This window comes from Lolium perenne, chromosome 1 (assembly GCF_019359855.2).
Source record: "Lolium perenne isolate Kyuss_39 chromosome 1, Kyuss_2.0, whole genome shotgun sequence".
NCBI classification, from domain to species: Eukaryota; Viridiplantae; Streptophyta; class Magnoliopsida; order Poales; family Poaceae; genus Lolium; species Lolium perenne.
The window spans coordinates 157,381,809-157,399,106 of NC_067244.2; the positions used below are offsets into that span (position 1 = coordinate 157,381,809).

At 44.7% G+C, this 17,298-nt stretch overlaps 2 protein-coding genes across 11 annotated transcripts; one reads left to right on the forward strand and one right to left on the reverse strand.

The window, feature by feature from the left end:
• Positions 1-4,687: 4,687 nt before the first annotated feature.
• On the reverse strand, positions 4,688-7,946 carry LOC139833192 (uncharacterized). Its single transcript, XM_071823392.1, has 2 exons — positions 7,611-7,946; positions 4,688-7,258 (listed from the first exon to the last, which is right to left on the reverse strand). The coding sequence occupies exons 1-2, from the start codon at positions 7,944-7,946 to the stop codon at positions 4,688-4,690; spliced, it is 2,907 nt and encodes a 968-aa protein (XP_071679493.1).
• Positions 7,947-8,577: 631 nt separating this feature from the next.
• Positions 8,578-16,228, forward strand: LOC127309338 (3-oxoacyl-[acyl-carrier-protein] reductase, chloroplastic-like). 10 transcript variants are annotated; one of them, XM_071819370.1, is made up of 11 exons: positions 8,578-8,947; positions 9,329-9,489; positions 9,586-9,666; positions 9,794-9,872; positions 10,579-10,679; positions 10,764-10,857; positions 11,060-11,142; positions 11,548-11,895; positions 12,141-12,278; positions 12,389-12,421; positions 15,569-16,228. In XM_071819370.1, the coding sequence occupies exons 5-8, from the start codon at positions 10,638-10,640 to the stop codon at positions 11,767-11,769; spliced, it is 441 nt and encodes a 146-aa protein (XP_071675471.1). In that variant the 5' UTR covers positions 8,578-8,947; positions 9,329-9,489; positions 9,586-9,666; positions 9,794-9,872; positions 10,579-10,637; the 3' UTR covers positions 11,770-11,895; positions 12,141-12,278; positions 12,389-12,421; positions 15,569-16,228. The 10 variants fall into 10 exon arrangements, with proteins under 10 accessions (XP_071675471.1, XP_071675467.1, XP_071675461.1 ...); XM_071819366.1 differs by having other exon boundaries at positions 9,586-9,657; XM_071819368.1 differs by having other exon boundaries at positions 8,579-8,947; positions 10,562-10,679.
• The last annotated feature ends 1,070 nt before the right edge of the window (positions 16,229-17,298 follow it).

Sequence of the window (17,298 nt, forward strand, 5' to 3'; positions counted from 1 at the left end):
TTCAACCCACTGATAAACCTATCAACAAAGAAGTCTTCTGGTAGGCAACTTATCTCCCTTTTCATCTGACTCATCCATGTTTCAAACAGGTCAATGTATGCATTGAGGGAATTAACTTGTTTGCGTAATTGAAGTTGATCCATTGGATCATTAGAGGTACTTTGAAGGAAATGATCGATCAAGACTTGACTTAATTCAGGCCAAGGTAATGTCTACAGAGCAAGACCAGAGTTGTTGATCCAATTTTTTGCATGTCCTCTAATATGAGCTAAACCCCATTTCACTCTGTTTTCAACCGGAATGCTGACAAAGTCAAAGATGTCTTCACACTCTAATAACCATGCCCTTGGCGAGTCTCCTAGAAATAGCGGCAGCTCAACATTTGGAGTTCGCATATGCACTTCGGTGTTGTTGGCATGTTGGTACCGTTGTGCTTCGGTTGGGACATGTTGAGTTGTGTGGAGAGTTTGGGAAGCTTGGTAGGTTTGATGTTGTGGTTGGCTCTAGTGTGCTTGTTGTGTTTGGTTGTAGGTGGTCATTTATTGGGATTGTTGTTGGTTTGGTTAGGGGTGTTGATTGTAGAGTGAATTGTAATGGGGTTGGGTAAAGGGAGGGTGATATTGGTTTGAGTAAGGTGGGTTTTGGTTGTTTTGGTGATACTGTTGTTGTGGAGGGTAATGGGGGTTTTGTGGTGGTAGTGTGTGTGGGTTGTACTCGGGATTGTGGTTTGGGTTTTGCTGGTAGTACTAAGGTTGGGTGATGGGGTTCGTGATCTGGGCATACTGCTGGCGCGATAAGGAAGTTTTCATAGTGTACACAATAGGATCTAGCATGGTTACTATGGTAGTGTTGGGATTTTGTCGAACAGGTCGTGTGGATGGCGGAAGTGGCAGTTGGGTTGGTGTTAAGAAAGTGTCGTGCTTGTCCGATGCGGCGACGTGACAAATAAATTCAAGACTTGAGTTGTGTTTAGCGGGATTCATACCTTCCGTAGGGACGAGATGTGTGATGCTTGTCTACATCACTGCCATCATCGCTGCCATGTTCTCCATCTAGCTGGTGAGAGAACTGATGGCAGCCGTGGACTCCGCTTGGCATAGTCGAAGGTGGTGGCCGACCAATCGCGCGCCGCGCTCAACGCGTTGATGGGCTCGCTCCTCGGCATGTTGACGTCCATCGTCGAAGCAGAACGAATGACCGAGATCTCCTTGTTGCAGCGCTCGCGTGATGTCGATCGCGAGCAAGCTCTAGTTGACATGGTAGGCTGTCTAATAGGGGGTTTTTACACCAAATCAAGGGGGTCTAGAAACCTGGAGAGATGTTGTTGGGAGGGAGGGGGAGGTAGAAGTGCCGCCGGTGCGGTGCTTTGTGGCCAGAGAATCGACCTCTCTGATACAACCTTGTCAGGATCATGTGGATGCCGACATGAGATCGATAGAGAAAACAAGGGATTTGGGAAGGAGCTCTAGAGGCTCAGAGCTAACAATTAAGGAAATGTAGGACAAGACATATAAAATATTAGGGTTTGTATTATCGGTGCCTCCCATCCTCCCTCTCTTGCCATTTTATACAACAAGAGAAGGACCGCGCTTAGTTCAAAGATTCTTATTGCAACCATAATTACGCTTAGGGCGTGAATTAAAGTAGTTCAAAAGTAAACACAATTCATCACCATTGGATGGCGGAACGGTTGTCTTGGTCGTTGGATAATTGAAGGTGTTGCCTTGCCATTGGCTTCAGGGTTGTCGATCTTGACAATCATTTTATGGATCAAAGGCAAGGTGAACACAACCTTCTAGCCAATGCACATGTATGTGAGTGAGGTTGGGGCTACGGCTGGCATGCATGTAATGGATTGATCAACTAGCTAAATGCTATGAGCCTCCTGCCACCGACAGAGTGGCACATGGATACTAGCGCCTCAGCACACATGTCTTTAGATGCAGGTATCCTTAACTCTCTCACCTCACGTGCTCCTTTTCTCTGATGTCATTGTTGGTGATGGTTCCTTTCTTCCCGTCTCTGCCTCGGTCTCCACCTCTCTCCTCTTTTTTTTCGTAATCTTATTATTCACTTAGAATTTTTTCTTGTTACTCCTCGCGTTATTAAGAATCTAATCTTTGTTAGAAAATTCACTTGTGACAATTGTTACTCAGTCGAATTTAACCCTTTTGGTTTCTCTGTGAACGACCTTCATACCAATGATGTGATCCTTTGGTGAAATAGTATGGGTGATCTCTACCCCTACTCTCCCACTGGTGTCGCACTTCACGCCTTGACTCCCTCTACCGCTGGCGCCCCCGACCTCTAGCCCTATCAGCTCGGCCATCCTGGACATGACATGCTTTGCCGCCTCACCTCGTTGTTGCCGCTCCCATGTCATAAACAAATAAAAGGGTCTAGTCTTTGTCATGCATGTCAACTTGGTCGACATTTGTCTTCCTTCTTGAGACTCGTCAACTCATACTTTGCATTTTGTTGAACTTGTACACTATGATATGTGTACTTCTCCAGCTGAAAGCATGTCCCGTTATAAATATTTTTTCCGTCATACTTGATGATTTCACTCATTATTTGTGGACTTATATCGTCTTAGACGCAAATATTAATTTTACTCTCTCTTTGTTTCGTGAGTTTATTCATACGCAGTTTACGCTACCACTCCAACAGATTCAGTGTGAAAACGCCAGCAAGTTCAACAACCACACTATTCGTGATCATTCATCTACTTATGGCTTCCCAGAAAAACGTCAAGCCTAAGCATGCTATTCGCATTGTTAACACCATCACTTGCACGCTTTTTTCCATCCACCATGCAACACAAACTATCTCCTGGCTCCACCCAATGTATCTTCCTCGGTTACCCCTCTACTCATAAAGGTTACCGTTGCATGGACAACATGACTCGTTGAGTCATCATATCTTGGCATGTTGTTTTTTCAAGAAACTAATTTTCGTTCGCCAAAGTGTAACGAACACACTCCACAAATACAAGGGGAAAGGGGATTGGAGAGGGAAAAGGGGGCTCTGGAAGAGACGGAAGCAGTTTTGGACTAGGGAGATAGATTCGATTTACAACTCAATTCATCCTCGATGCCTCACCTGAGGACTTTGCGGCCATATTTATCCTATCCTCAGATACAAGCCAAGCACCACAGAATGTGGGCTGACACACACACTAGCCAACACGCCAAAAACCATTACCAACAGGCCCATGAAAGAGATAGCGAACCTAACATTACCCTCCCCTTTTAAGAACCGCTTGTCCCCAAGCAGGTGCCGTCGGAAAACGCCGACAGAGGTCATCAGCATCCTCCCAAGTTATCAGTGATGGATTGCTCATCGACCAACGCACCTTGACACGAGACACTGTAGCTTCTCCATGCGGAACAAGGGCTGTCTCCAGAAACTGCACTGGCGTCAAAGCAAAAGCTGGATCACCAGAGAAGATATTCAGATTAGTCTGTACCTGAACAGAAGTTGGAACCTGGCGTTTCAGTTGTGAGACATGAACAACTGGGTGCACTTGGCTGGACGTTGGCAAATCCAGTTTATAGGCCACTTCACCAATTCTCTTGACCACCTTGTAGGGGCCAAAATAGCGGAAGGACGGCTTCTGGTTACTGCGAGTTGCCACGGATTGCTGAATGTATGGTTGCAATTTCAAAAACACCCGATCACCCACTTCAAATTTGCGTTCGGATCGATGTTTGTCTGCCTGATGCTTCATGCGCTGTTGAGCTCGGACGAGATGATGCTGCATAATTTGTGTCATCTCTGTTCTCTCCTTCAACCAAGTCTCCAGATCAGTGGAAGCACATGAGTCAACTGAAATTCCAAGGTGGCGAGGTGGATGTCCATATAGCACCTCAAACGGAGTTTTTCCAAGCGCGGAGTGGTAAGTTGTATTGTACCAATACTCGGCAAGTGGCAGCCATGTCGCCCATTTCTTGGGGCAGGAGTGCACAAAGCAGCGGAGATAGCCTTCTAGGCATTGATTCAATCTTTCTGATTGTCCATCTATTTGCGGGTGATAGGCAGAGCTCATGTGCAGGGTGGCATCCGCTAGCTTGAATAGTTCTTGCCAGAAACTACTAGTAAAGATGCGATCTCGATCTGAGATAATAGTCTGAGGAAGCCCATGTAACTTATACACACTGTCTAGAAAAACATGTGCAACTGTAGTAGCAGTAAAGGGATGTCGTAGTGGAAGGAAGTGGGCGTACTTTGTGAATTTGTCTATTACCACCAGAATGACATTGTAATTACTAGACATTGGTAATCCCTCAATAAAGTCCATACAGATCACCTTCCATGCACCAGTAGGAACTGGGAGAGGCTGCAGCAGTCCAGGTACCTTGACATGCTCTGGTTTCGCCTGTTGACAGATTTGACAACCACCCACAAAGTCTCGTACCGTTTTCTTCAGGTTGGGCTAGGCAAAATACTGCTTTACACGATGGTACGTGGCCTGCACACCAGAATGCCCACCAACCCCACTATTGTGTAGTGCTTGAAGGATATGGTTCTGAGCAAGGGTATTGTTGCCCACCCAAATGCGGTCGTGTAGATGCAGAATACCATCCCTGAGCGTGTAGCCTTTCTCATTAGAGCCTGAAACACTGAGATCTTCTATCAGTTTGCGTGCTTGGACGTCATCCTCATAACCAGCCTGAAACCGGTCAAGTCATTCTGGCTGAACTGTTGATGAAGCAATGGTAGCCATATCAGAAAACTGCCTTGACAAGGCATCAGCCGCCAGATTGGAATTGCCCTTTTTGTACTGAATGCGAAACTGAAGGCCCATCAACTTCACGAAGGCTTTCTGCTGAAGGGATGTATGTAATCGTTGATCAGTTAAGTGCAATAGGATCTTATGATCTGTACGGATTATAAACTCCCGATGTTGCATGTAAGCACGCCATTTCTCGATAGCAAGCAAGATGGCCATGCACTCCTTTTCATACACTGATAGAGTCTGATTTCGTGGTCCAAGTGCCTTGCTCAAAAAGGCCACAGGGTGATCTTGTTGCATAAGCACCGCACCAATACCAGTTTGAGAAGCATCAGTTTCCAACACAAATGTTTTGCTGAAGTCAGGTAACGCCAATACTGGAGCAGAGGACATGGCGTTTTTCAGCGTAACAAAAGCTGTCTTCTGAGCTGGCCCCCAAACATACAGGACACCTTTCTTCAAGAGCTGAGTCAGAGGTTGAGCTATGACACCGTAGTTTCGGATGAACTTACGGTAATAACCTGTAAGCCCTAAGAAACCCCGCAGGCTCTTCAGATTGGAAGGAGTGGGCCACTCTATCACTGCCAGTATCTTAGATTTATCAGTTGAGACCCCATTAGGGCCAATGATGTGACCTAAGTACTCCAATTCCTGGAGAGCAAATGAGCACTTATACTTCTTCACAAGCAGCTGATTTTCTGCCAAGAGTTGAAACACTTGTTTCAAGTGTGCTATGTGGTTGTCCAGGGTAGGGCTGTATATTAAGATGTCATCCACAAACACCGAGACTGTCTTCCTGAGCAATGGAGCAAAGATTTTGTTCATTATACATTGGAAAGTAGCCGGTGCATTGGTAAGCCCAAACGGCATCACCAAAAATTCATACAAGCCCTGGTGGGTATGGAATGCTGTTTTGTATTGCTCCCCCTCAGCTAACCGTATCTGATGATACCCCGATCGGAGGTCCAACTTAGTAAAGTACCTTTCACCAGATAACTCATCGAGCAGCTCGTCAATGACAGGAAGAGGGTGTTTATTCTTCACTGTTAAAGTGTTGAGTTGCCTGTAATCCACACAGAAACGCCATTGTCCATCCTTTTTCTTCACCAATAACACTGGTGAGGCAAAGGGACTGGAGCTATGCCTGATGATCCCATTACATAGCATATCATATACTTGTCTCTCTATCTCATCTTTCTGCTGTGGACTGTATCTATATGGACGAACCTTGAATGGTTGAGCCCCCGGCAACAACGGTATTGTGTGATCTTGTTCTCTTTTCGGTGGTAGGGAACTAGGTTCTTGGAATAAGTGCATGTATTCTTGCACCAAGGCCTGAACTTCTGGATTCAGAGGGTATGTGGCAACTTGTGTCTCATTAGTATCAGCGAGAGAGGCAATAGTTTCTTCAGCAGTTGGTTGAACCAGAACAAGTTGTGCAACGCCATTGTTCTTCAGGAGCCCTTTTAATTTCTGAACAGTCACTCTTTTGCACTTAGTCATCCGAGTTTGCAGCCCTCGGAGAGTAATTCTTCTTTTGTTATGAGTGAAACGCATGATCTTTTTGCGCCAATGTACCCACATAGGACTGTGTAGATCCAACCAATCAGCTCCCAAAATCATATCATAACAGCCAATATCAAGAACATGCACTGCATGAGTGAAAGTATGCCCTTGCACTCCCCATTCAAAATCAGGAACAAATTCATTGCATTGAATAGGACGACCATCAGCTACAGTAAACTGTCTAGCAGGCATGGTCTTAGTGACAGATCCTAGCTTCTGAGCCAGAGCAGAACTGATGAATGAAGACACACTACCAGCTGCAGAGGGTAGATCGGTTGTACTTGCTAGCAACATCAGATCATCACTGTCTGAATCAGCATCGCTGCCCTCATCTACATGAGCATCAGAAATTGGCAGTATTTCCATCAATTCTTCAATAATGTGTAGAGGTATTTTATCCGGACATCTGTGTGTTTTGCTATACTTATCCCCACAAGTAAAACACAGCCCCTTTGATCGACGATATGCCTTCAAGGATTCCAGACGATCTTCCCATTTAGAGGTGTCAGGCTTCTTTGCTTCATCATGTTTCGGAACATGCTTCTCTCGGGAATTTAACTTGTCACTGTTGTAGTTGGAACGGAAATTGGACTTGGCAAACTCTCTGTATTCAGAACGTGCTGGAGATTGCTTTTTGGAACTCTCCAGGTCCTCTTCCTGCATCATAGTGAGCAAACTAGCAGAATCTAGATCTTTTGGGCAATGAAGATGAATTGCACTACGAATGTCATCTCTTAAACCATGCATGAATTCGTCAACAAAAAATGCCTCATCTAATGCAGGGTTATACAGCAGCAACTGATTCCGAAGAATTTCAAATTTGTCAATGTATTCTGCTACTGTGCCTATCTGACGCAAAGCACGCATTTGCCTACGGTACTGCATGTATTTATTTTTGCCAAATTTATCATGCACTAACCTACACATTTCACCCCAGTCCTCTATACGACCCTTAGCCTGAACATTGCGAAGCCATAAAGCAGCAGTGCCTCTAAAATTGAGCGAAGCATATCGAGTGCGCAAATCATCACTGACATGATACAACTCAAAGTAAGTTTCACACTCTTGTTGCCAGACCATTGGATTTTCACCCTCAAATTTGGGGAAATCCATTTTTGGGGTGGATCCACGCCCTCCAGTACCAAAACCAGAAACATGCGCATGCGCGTTCTCATGGAAATCATGTTAAACAGTTGATTTGGCCAGAGGTGATGAATGGTTGGTACCTGTGCCCGGGGCAAATCGCTGGTTCACAAGGATACCAGGCGCATCACCCCGGTGAAGCGATGGATCGTGGCGGTCCGCAGACCCGAAGCTCGTAGCCAGCCCCAGGTGGGCGCGCAGCTGCAGCTCCTGACGGCGATGGCCGCGTGGAGCCCATGGGGTGTGACTCCACGCCAAGGCCGTCTCCAGCAGCCGGTGGTGTCACCGTGATGTGCTTCAGCGCGGTGCTCGTACTGGACTCGACTACAGCGAGACGGGTGGCGATGTCGTCGGCGCGCTGCTTCCCTGCCACCACCGCGGTAGTCGTCTCCACAAGGGAGTCCTGGATCTCGTCGATTTTGGTCTGCATCCCTTGCAGTGAGTCGAGGACCTGCTTCATGTACCCCTCCATGGTGATGTTCTGCGGGGAAAGCTCCCCCATGCTGTTCTTCAACTCCGCTTCGATCTGTTGGATTCCGCGTCGGGGAGCCAGGGCGGTCGTTCGATTCGAATCAACCAACCGTAAGCAGGCGTCTCCGAGGAGAACTTTGTGCTAGAATTTCAGAGAAATTCCGCGCCCAACAGACGGAATCCAGAGGATTAACTGGTGATTGCGGATCGAAACAAGGAATCTGATACCAATTGTAAGGAACACACTCTACAAATACAAGGGGAAAGGGGATTGGAGAGGGAAAAGGGGGCTCTGGAAGAGACGGAAGCAGTTTTGGACTAGGGAGATAGATTCGATTTACAACTCAGTTCATCCTCGATGCCTTACCTGAGAACTTTGCGGCCATATTTATCCTATCCTCACATACAAGCCAAGCACCACAGAACGTGGGCTGACACACACACTAGCCAACACGCCAAAAACCATTACCAGACATAAGCCCAAGCCAACAGGCCCATGAAAGAGATAGCGAACCTAACACAAAGTGAAAGCTACACATCTAAAGGTATAATAGATGCCCCCCCATGGGGGTCTTACATCGATTTCAGATTCTTGTCCATTGGATCTTATCTTCAAAGAATCCTGGCCATCTATTTTTTTCACCGTGCAATATAAAATGGAGCAGCTCCCGCAGCGAAACCCTAGCTGCCTCTCCACACTCCCCCAATCCTGTCCACCACGTCCCTTTCTCTCCTCCAATCCCCACGTTCTTCTCTCCCCAATCCCCTCAAGACCCACTCCATTTGTTGGTTTTCTCCATGGTGGAGCGAGGGGAGGTGAAGGGAAGTAGGGCAGCATGGTTAAGAAGGTGGAGAGGAGAAGCGCCTGATACCCTCTCTCCCTTTATTCCCTTCCATGTCCTAGCTCATCCTTCTCCACAGCAAGAAGAGTTTCAATTGGAGGAAGAAGAAGAGGTGACAAAAAGAGGAGGAGAAGGAAGAAGAGAAGATCCCCACCTTTCCTTTCAGATCCCTCTTGATCCAGATCCAAGGGTGAGTTTCCCTACCTTCCATGAACCTCTTAGATTCTATAAATAGTGGTTCTTAGGTTCTTATGGCAGGGGAAAAGCAAGGTCAAGTGGAAACTAGAGGAAACATTTTTGCATTCCCGTTTCTGGATATACAGGTTCAAAAATCGTCAGTTTAGAGTGCCCAGTTGGCAAAATTAGAGGAAGCTTAGTTGGAGTGTTTTGTAGGAATCTCTCCTGCGATCGTTTTAAGTGGTCATTCACTCTATTTGGTCCAGCGGTTTAGCTGCAGCGATGAAAACAAGTTGCTGATCTATTTTTGCAAAAACAGTATTTTACCATGCTTTTGTTCATAGTTTTTCATGCTATTCCATGGTAGATTCAATTGTATTTCACCATGATATAGGTACCTGATCGGTAGGTTCCTCGACAGGTAACTGTCCGGAGGAAAGACGTTGGGATGAAGTAGTCGAGAAAGGTATGAAGTCACGCTGCAGCCATGGATTCTCCGCCCCAGGTTTATGTGCAGCGCGTCACGATGATGTCTTCGCCTTCGTCGCACCACTGGTAGGTATTTGATTCGTCCTTGTCTTGGCTCCCCACTCTTTTGAATATCTCTTCCTAATTCCACAACTTTTTTTCTCATCCATTGTGAGGTTGCAGGTGTGTGCATAAGCTGTTTGTGTAAATGCATAAAGGCAAAGATCGCTCCGAGAAGAAATGCTAACACCTCAGGTTAGATTTGTAAGTTGTGTGTTCTCTCAGATGCATTTCTCAGTTTATATTAATCACATGCTCTACTATTGTCATGAACTTCAAGAAATGAAGCCTTTTTGTATATTCTAATGGCTTTTCTAATTCTTTTTATCAGTGATGCTAAAGTGGAATATTTTATCATGCAAGATAGTGGACTGCAAGGTTGGACATTTTTAATAAACTTTGATAGTCAGGTATCTCATCTTCAAGAGTTTGTTGGCCAAATTATTCTTATGTTCGATATGCTGTGTGGTACTGGTTGTAGATGAAGTTTTTTACTTTGCACGATCTATAGTATGGAAATCTTACCTTTCTATATGACTAAGTAAGTAATAGATTACAAATATATAATGGTACCATCACCATCTACCTAACCTAAATATAGTCTTTAAAAGTGTTTTCAAAGATAGAGAAATTTTATCGCATGCTTTCTAGAGTGTCGTCTATTTTAGAACAAAGGGACTGTCAGGTTTCTTAATAGCTAAATTCTCCATCGACTCACAGACCACTCTCCTCAGTTACAAGTTACAAGCTTATAGCTTGGTTCAGAATTGAGGATTCTCTAAGATAGAAGAAGGCATCTTTGCATTGATTATTGTGTTTCTGAAATTACATAGAAGTTTCTAAAATTACGTAGAACTGACAGAGAAAAATTATAAGGCCTTACCATGTTACTACTTACTAGTGCTTTAGCAAAGTCATGAATACTGTAGATCTGGAAAGAGAGCTGCAATTGCAAGTAGTAGCAGTAGTAATATGTTCCTTTCATTTAGGATACTATTTGTCTTGCTTTGACATAAATTAAGCTCTGTTCACAAATCCCCTGATCATATTCGCTATTATATATTTTCTATAAGATGCTTATTTATTCTTTAATGCCAAGAACGGTTATCAACATAGCGTCAGTTGCTGGTCTTACCGGCAATGCTGGCACTACCAAGGTTGGGGTCATTGGCTTCATGAAAACAGTTGCTAGGGAATATGCAAGCAGGAATCTCAATGTGCACCCTCTGCCTTTTCATTGTTTTATATCACAAAAATCTTGAGGCCATAGTCCAATCTCTGAACAAGTTCTTATTATTCAGGTGAATGCAATCGCATCTGGATTCATCGCATCTAACATGACCGCTGAACTTGGGGAGAAGATTGAGAAGAAAATATTGTGGACTATTTCCTTGGGTATGCATCTTAAACCGCACCCCCTGGTTAAATGGCATTATTCACTTTCTACACTATCATTTCACAGATCCTAGGTGTAACAAAAAAAACCGTTAAGGAAAACTGTGCAACACTATTTTTCATGCATACTTGTGCTTATGTGCACTATATCTACCAAGTGAATGTTTTATGTCGGTATTAAAGCTTTTTTTCAACTTCACAGGGAGGTATGGCCAGCCAGAGGAAGTTCCTGGGTTGGTTGACTTCCCGGCTTTGAATCCTGCCGCCAGTTACATCACCGGACAGGTTCGTGTAACTTTTGAAAAATGTTTGTGCCCTTTAGTTATCTGAGCTTCATAGCTCTCTGGCCACAACCATGGTGTGCGGGTTCTTACCATTGATATTTGGATGGTAATGTAAAGCGCTTGAACAACCTTGATGGAGGCAGATATTTGCTCCACCTAGAGTCATGTTTTATGCATCGTCTTTCAATCTAACTGAATATAAGTATAATTATTTAGAACCTTGTTCTGAATTGGTTTCTATATAAGTTCGCTAATATATTTATTTAGCTTAAATAACCACATTTAGCTTGATGGCACCCACGGATGAGAAGGACGATCACAGCATGCCATGTGCATATGGCACTGGAGTTATTTGCTTCTATTGCTTGATGATATGCTAAAACTGTTTATTTCGGTTATGTTGCAGGCTATTCATGGTGAGCCACCCACGGCAACCAGACGAGTTCAGCGTCACGACCATGCTTCGAGAGCGACAAGCGTCATCCCATGGCGCGAAGAGGGGCCATGCCTGGAAGTTCTCGGCATTGGATCTGTTGACCTCCCTCGCGGAGCAGCAGTCGGGATGGAAAGCGTGCTGGTGGCAGAGGATCAGCGTCGGCCAGCTGACATCGGGGAGGAGCTGCAGTAACGACTGGGCAGTAGGGAGGGGCCACCAAAGTGACCGGGTGATATGGACCTGTGGCATAGGAGCAGCTGCAGTTCAACTATGGCGTCTCAGCTCTTTCTGGCAGAGTACGGCTACGTGTCGGGTCAGGTATCTCTTCATTTCAGTTGTTGTAGGTAGAGTACCAGCGCCTAATGCATGCATATATGTGCAGAATTGCAGTAGTAATGAGTTGTTTCTTCATATTATTTTTATAACGTGGTTCTGTAGCTGAATTTGTAGCTCATTCATGCGAGTAGTTCATTTCTATGACTGCTGGTGTTCTTTGAGAATCGTCGGTAGTGGATTGCATTTGTGCTTGGAATCTTATGTTCTGATATTTCTTGGCATGGCAGATCTCTATAAATTAGGCGGAAACAGATGTTACGAGATCAACGATATCAGTGATATATCTCCTACCGGGTTGAACAAAGCTATGGATATGCAAGTATAGGCAGAAAGGAGAAAGAGTGCTCAGGTTCTCAAGTCTAGAGGTGATATCTAATCCCTTGGTGAAACTGATATTTGCTTTGATATGATTTATCTCAACCTGTGAAATAATAGTGATGATTTTTTTTTTGACATTTTCCATTGTTTCTACCAGGTGCTATGTTGAATCAGGCCAATGGCACGAAGGGTATGTGGCATATGCTCTCTTGAATCTTTACAATTTCCTGCATTCGGGATGACGGTCCGGTCCCTACATCTGTGTAGCATGTAGCAGTCTTTTCTATTTCTTATGCCATTATCCTGCTTGCTTTTAACTTAAATATATTCAATTTTGTTATGTTGGCAGAAGCTACTCCCAGGTGTTTATTGTGCTGATTAAGAGCAGGGCTCACTGTATGTCTGCGAGTAGATTATCCCCAAATAAGTATAGGATGCATCTGATTCTTTTTAACTATGGCGAGCACACCGAATTATTAAATTGAGTATTTTTCTTGAGTTTCTAGAGCTGGGGCATTTGTCTCTCTTATGGGGTAATAGACCGGATCAACGACATAGATAAGGTTCTACACAGGAGATTAGGCCCTAATCTATTGGTTCAGTTTTTTCATTTCTCTCTTCTCTCTTGGTTCAGGTATGTTCTGGAACTGTTGATAAGATAAATGTTAGGGAATGAGCATATACTAGATGTCGATCTTCTAAAATTAAATTTGTCTGCAAAACATCTTAGATTGTCCTGTTTTCTGGTGTACCTTTACCAAGACAATTTCAGTAGTTCACTCGTGCCAACTATTTATTTGGCAACCTGTAGAAAAGCAACCTGAAATGAAACTGAACTACGAAACATGTTGGAACTGTTGATAAGAGAAGTATTGTAAGTTGAAACATAAACTGTTTTTATGGACTGATGTTTGTAGTTTATATTCTAGAAAGACATTACAGAAAATTTAGCGAATAGATGGTCAAGCTTGTGAGTCTTGAGGGAAGGTTCCCTGTTGTCCGAGTACATGTACTCCGATCAAGTACATCGTTTTCAGAGAAACAAAGCTGTTAGGAGTTTAGAGTCTTGAGCGAAGGTTCTCTGGTGACCGAGTACATGTACCCCGTACATGTACATCGTATTCAGAGAAACGAGATGTTAGGAGTTTAGTGTCTTGAGGGAAGGTTCTTTGGTGACTGAGTACATGTACAACGTTTTCAGAGAAACGAAATGTTAGCAGTTCAGAGAAACGAAATGTCAAGAAACAACTCCACTAACATATACGTACATGATCATCCGATGGAACATGTCTTTGCATGCTGAGGGCTGGAGCAAGCTTAAGTGAAGCGTGTTTACAGCTACTTACATGTTGTCGGAGTCTACTTGTGCTTGTAGACTCTGTGAAGCAAAGGAAATATATATCCAAATTTGGTATATCATCCTTTTTTTCTTTGTTCTTATACTATCAGTTTAAGACTTCATGTTTCTTAAGTTAGGGTTCATTTAGCTTTTTACACATAAATTTTCATTTGTTTTTATTAGGTCATACTTAGTCCATATGAAGCAAGTACTTTTTGTGTCACACAACGGAACTGTGGTATTCTCCAACTTTTGCAGCAGAGATCGTTAATATTTTGTTATATATTTCTTCTGAACAAATAAGTGTTCTCCTCTCTTTGGGTCACTCTGCATGATCTCTACTTAAACTGAAACCGTGAGTGTGTTCTATGTAATTTCACTAGCTAACAAAATATATTAGCTGTCACATACAAAAGACAATGCATTTCAATTTTGAGTTTGGTTGCCACGACAATCTTGCTTTGACCAGGTGCACATCAGCACATGCACTTCCATTTTAACACATGAGACATTTCCTTCTATTATAATTAATAGGCATTGTTCTGATCCTGCAGCTAGCAAACCATACTTTCTTTAGAATTTTAAGATCATGTTTAGACGAAATAGGCTTTCGCCCCGCTATATTAATATAGCAACCATCGATACAGGATAGAGACCATCGCTAGGGCAAACAGCACAACAAAGCCCAAAAGGAAACAAAAGAAGAAGAAAAAAAGGAAAACATTGTCGACAAAGCCGGATCGACGAAAACAGTGATGATCCGCGACCGCTGCACCCTCCGGAGAATTCCACCACGATCTTGTCCCTCCGAAGCGCCGCATACCAAAGCAGCACCTTCAATGCGACGATGACGACGCTGCTACCCGGACAAATCCTAGGGTTTCCCCTGATATGCGGGAGGGTTGTGGGGAGGGGGAACCCCGACGCCCCTCAAGAGGGAATGGTGGCACCCTCGAGCGTCACCGCGTCGGTGTCGGCCATCCGACAAGGATTTCTCCCGTCCCCCAAAGAACCACGACCCGGACACTCCATCGCGCTCCACCAACCTTGCCGCCCACCAACTCGCGCCACCACGGTCTTGCAATCACCACTGCCGTTTCACCGTGGACCAAAGAGGACGACCGACGAGATCAGGAGGAGGCATCCCGAGCCTAGGAGAGTCTGGACAGCAGTCACGCGGGAGGGCACAACCTCCACCGCCATCTGTGGCGACAGACCGGACGCAGCTACAGGAGCATACCAGGCCCCTCTAGCCCGGCCGAGCCCGGCGGGCTCGTGAAGCTCACATGGCCGCGCTGCAGTGCGCGAGCCGCCGTCCTAACCGACCTCAGCCGGAGCAGCTCCATCGGTCGCCGGGAGCAGACGCACTAGACCTGGCCCGTCCAAGACCAGATGGGGCCCGTGGGGCCCAGATCCAGGCCAGGAGGCGCCGCCGCTAGCCGCCGTTCCGCCCCGCTGCAAAGAGGCCGCGCCGCCGCCGTCAACCCACCCGGAGCAGAGCCGCCCGCGGAGCGCCGCCGCCGGAACCTTGACCACCGAAGGGCACCGCCGCCGGACGAGGGAGACCCCGCGCCTCCCCACCAAGAGCCGCCGGCACCGCGCGAGCTTTTCCCGGCGGCCTGCGCCGGCGGCGGCGGTGAGGGGAGGAGGATGAGCGGCCTAGGTGCTAGGGTTTGGTGGAACATATAAAGTGACCGATTCTTTTTTGGGTTGCTCGCTCATTGCCAAGATAGGTGTGCTTTGCCTCTCCTACCTATTCAATTCTCAATGTGCAGTATTATCAGTAAATACCTTTGTAAGAAAAAATATATATCATGCTTTTTCTACATTAAATTATCCGCACACAAAAATTGCTGAAATAGCAAGTAATTGTGTCATGATTAAATTTGCTTTACCATGAACATTTTTTTATTTTGTTGCAGTGTCATCAATTGTGTTGGACCACATAATATTTTTAGATGTATAAATAATGCCTTAACCAAAAAAATTCTACTGCAGATGGATATATTTTTCGCTCATTGCAGTACACAGTACCACACATGTCATTTCAAGGTAAGCTTCTAATTTTATTTCTTTCCTGACCATGTCGTGTAAATGGCTTCATATGAATATCTGCAGTGCCAATCTATCCAATAGCACAAGTGAGTACTTCGTTAATCCTCGTAGTTCCCATCTCCATTTTACTCAACGCATGCACTAATTTTTCTAGCTCACGTTTACAGTACTTCCTGAATTTCATATTGCTTACAGATAGATTTGGCGCATGTTTCCATACTGATAATTTTAGTTAAGCTGCAGATAATTTTACTCTATTTGCTTGATGAGGAATTTATGTAGATAATTCTGTGCAGAAGCCAATTCTTCTTGCCGTATAATAAGTGGGAATACTGCAGTCTTACTCCAATGGCAGCAAATTTTCTCGAAAACTCCAATGGCAGAAAACATGCAAGCTGGAACAGGCTAATTCTATGAGCATTAGATGTTTTAGCTACGATGCACCAGGGAAAAAATAGAATGTGCTTTCACACTGATTGGAGGTGTCTCAAGAAAATAGAGAAATTGTATCTGTTTTGTACCTGCGATAAACTGGAAGTTCTTGCTGACCCTTTCTTTGGTGAAAGTTTTGTTGAAAATAAAGAAATTGTATCATTTTTTTTCCGTATACAATGGCAGTGAAAGGTACGTAATAGAAGCATTGCATTTATATGCCGCACATGGGGCTGGTAATTTGTCGCTCATATGATCATATTCTTAATCTCGAAGATAGTTTCATGTTTTCCTCGTGCATTCACGTTGATTCTTCCCAAATCTACCTGTTCTACATCATGTAGACCAACGGGAATTTAGATAGTACCCAATGACATGATTTGCTTACCTGCTATACTGCTTTTAGTAATGTCTGCTAAATGATGTGTTGACGAGCCTTCAAATCCTCCTATTCCACTTCTATGTTTTGTAACGGGAATTGTACTTCAGCCTTAGATACATCCTACCAGAATGATAACACTAAGGAAATTTTGTTTGATTCACATTTATGAATTGTCACATGGTCAGTGATATGTGTACCCTATTTCCGTGTTTACTCTATATGTACTTACTGCTTTTGTTTGCTAGGTTTTGGTTGTTTCTATTTAAGTTCATGCCATGCTACTGCTTGGTATTCACATTAACCAGCTAATCAATAATAATATTAGGATTTCAAAATATCGGTTTATCGTTCATTTGTATAAATGCTATCATAGCGGGGGTTTTTAAACGGAAGCAAAAGCTTTGTCTCATCCATTAATTAAGTAGAAGGTGCCCGGTTTTTAGGAGAAAGTCGAGCGAAAACCTACAGCAACAGGGTCAAGCCCACACTCACAACTACCCACTCGCCGCCACGAGGGGCACACCAAGCCACCCTGACTACCACAAAAGCTACCAAGCCATCCTGGCTACCCACAAAAGCTACACATATGCAAAGCTCAAGTTGGCCTATGCCAAACAGATGGCCCTTCGAGAAGCCGGCAGTTCCGATTCTGAAGACGAGACCCGGAGAGGAGATGCGCAAGACGTGGGGGCCAAATAGAACCTTCACCGGACCGCCCCTCGAAGGTCATCGTACACTGCCCAAAAACAGCTTCGACTTCACCCCTCGAAGGTCATAGCGCTTTTTCAGCTTATTGTCAACTGTACTACAAAATAATAATCAGTGCAAAATACCGGGGTCGCGCGCCAAGGCGCGCATC

Bases quoted from the DNA above. Each gene is read 5' to 3' on its own strand.
- LOC127309338 (XM_071819360.1), top strand. From the start codon at position 9,819: ATGCAAGATAGTGGACTGCAAGGTTGGACATTTTTAATAAACTTTGAT. The intron at 9,873-10,763 runs GTATCTCATCTT...CTTATTATTCAG, and splicing joins TAATAAACTTTGATAGTCAG to GTGAATGCAATCGCATCTGG. The intron at 11,143-11,547 runs GTTCGTGTAACT...GTTATGTTGCAG, and splicing joins CCAGTTACATCACCGGACAG to GCTATTCATGGTGAGCCACC.
- LOC139833192 (XM_071823392.1), bottom strand. From the start codon at position 7,946: ATGGGGGAGCTTTCCCCGCAGAACATCACCATGGAGGGGTACATGAAG. The intron at 7,259-7,610 runs GTCTGCGGACCG...CGCAATGTTCAG, and splicing joins GGGCTGGCTACGAGCTTCGG to GCTAAGGGTCGTATAGAGGA.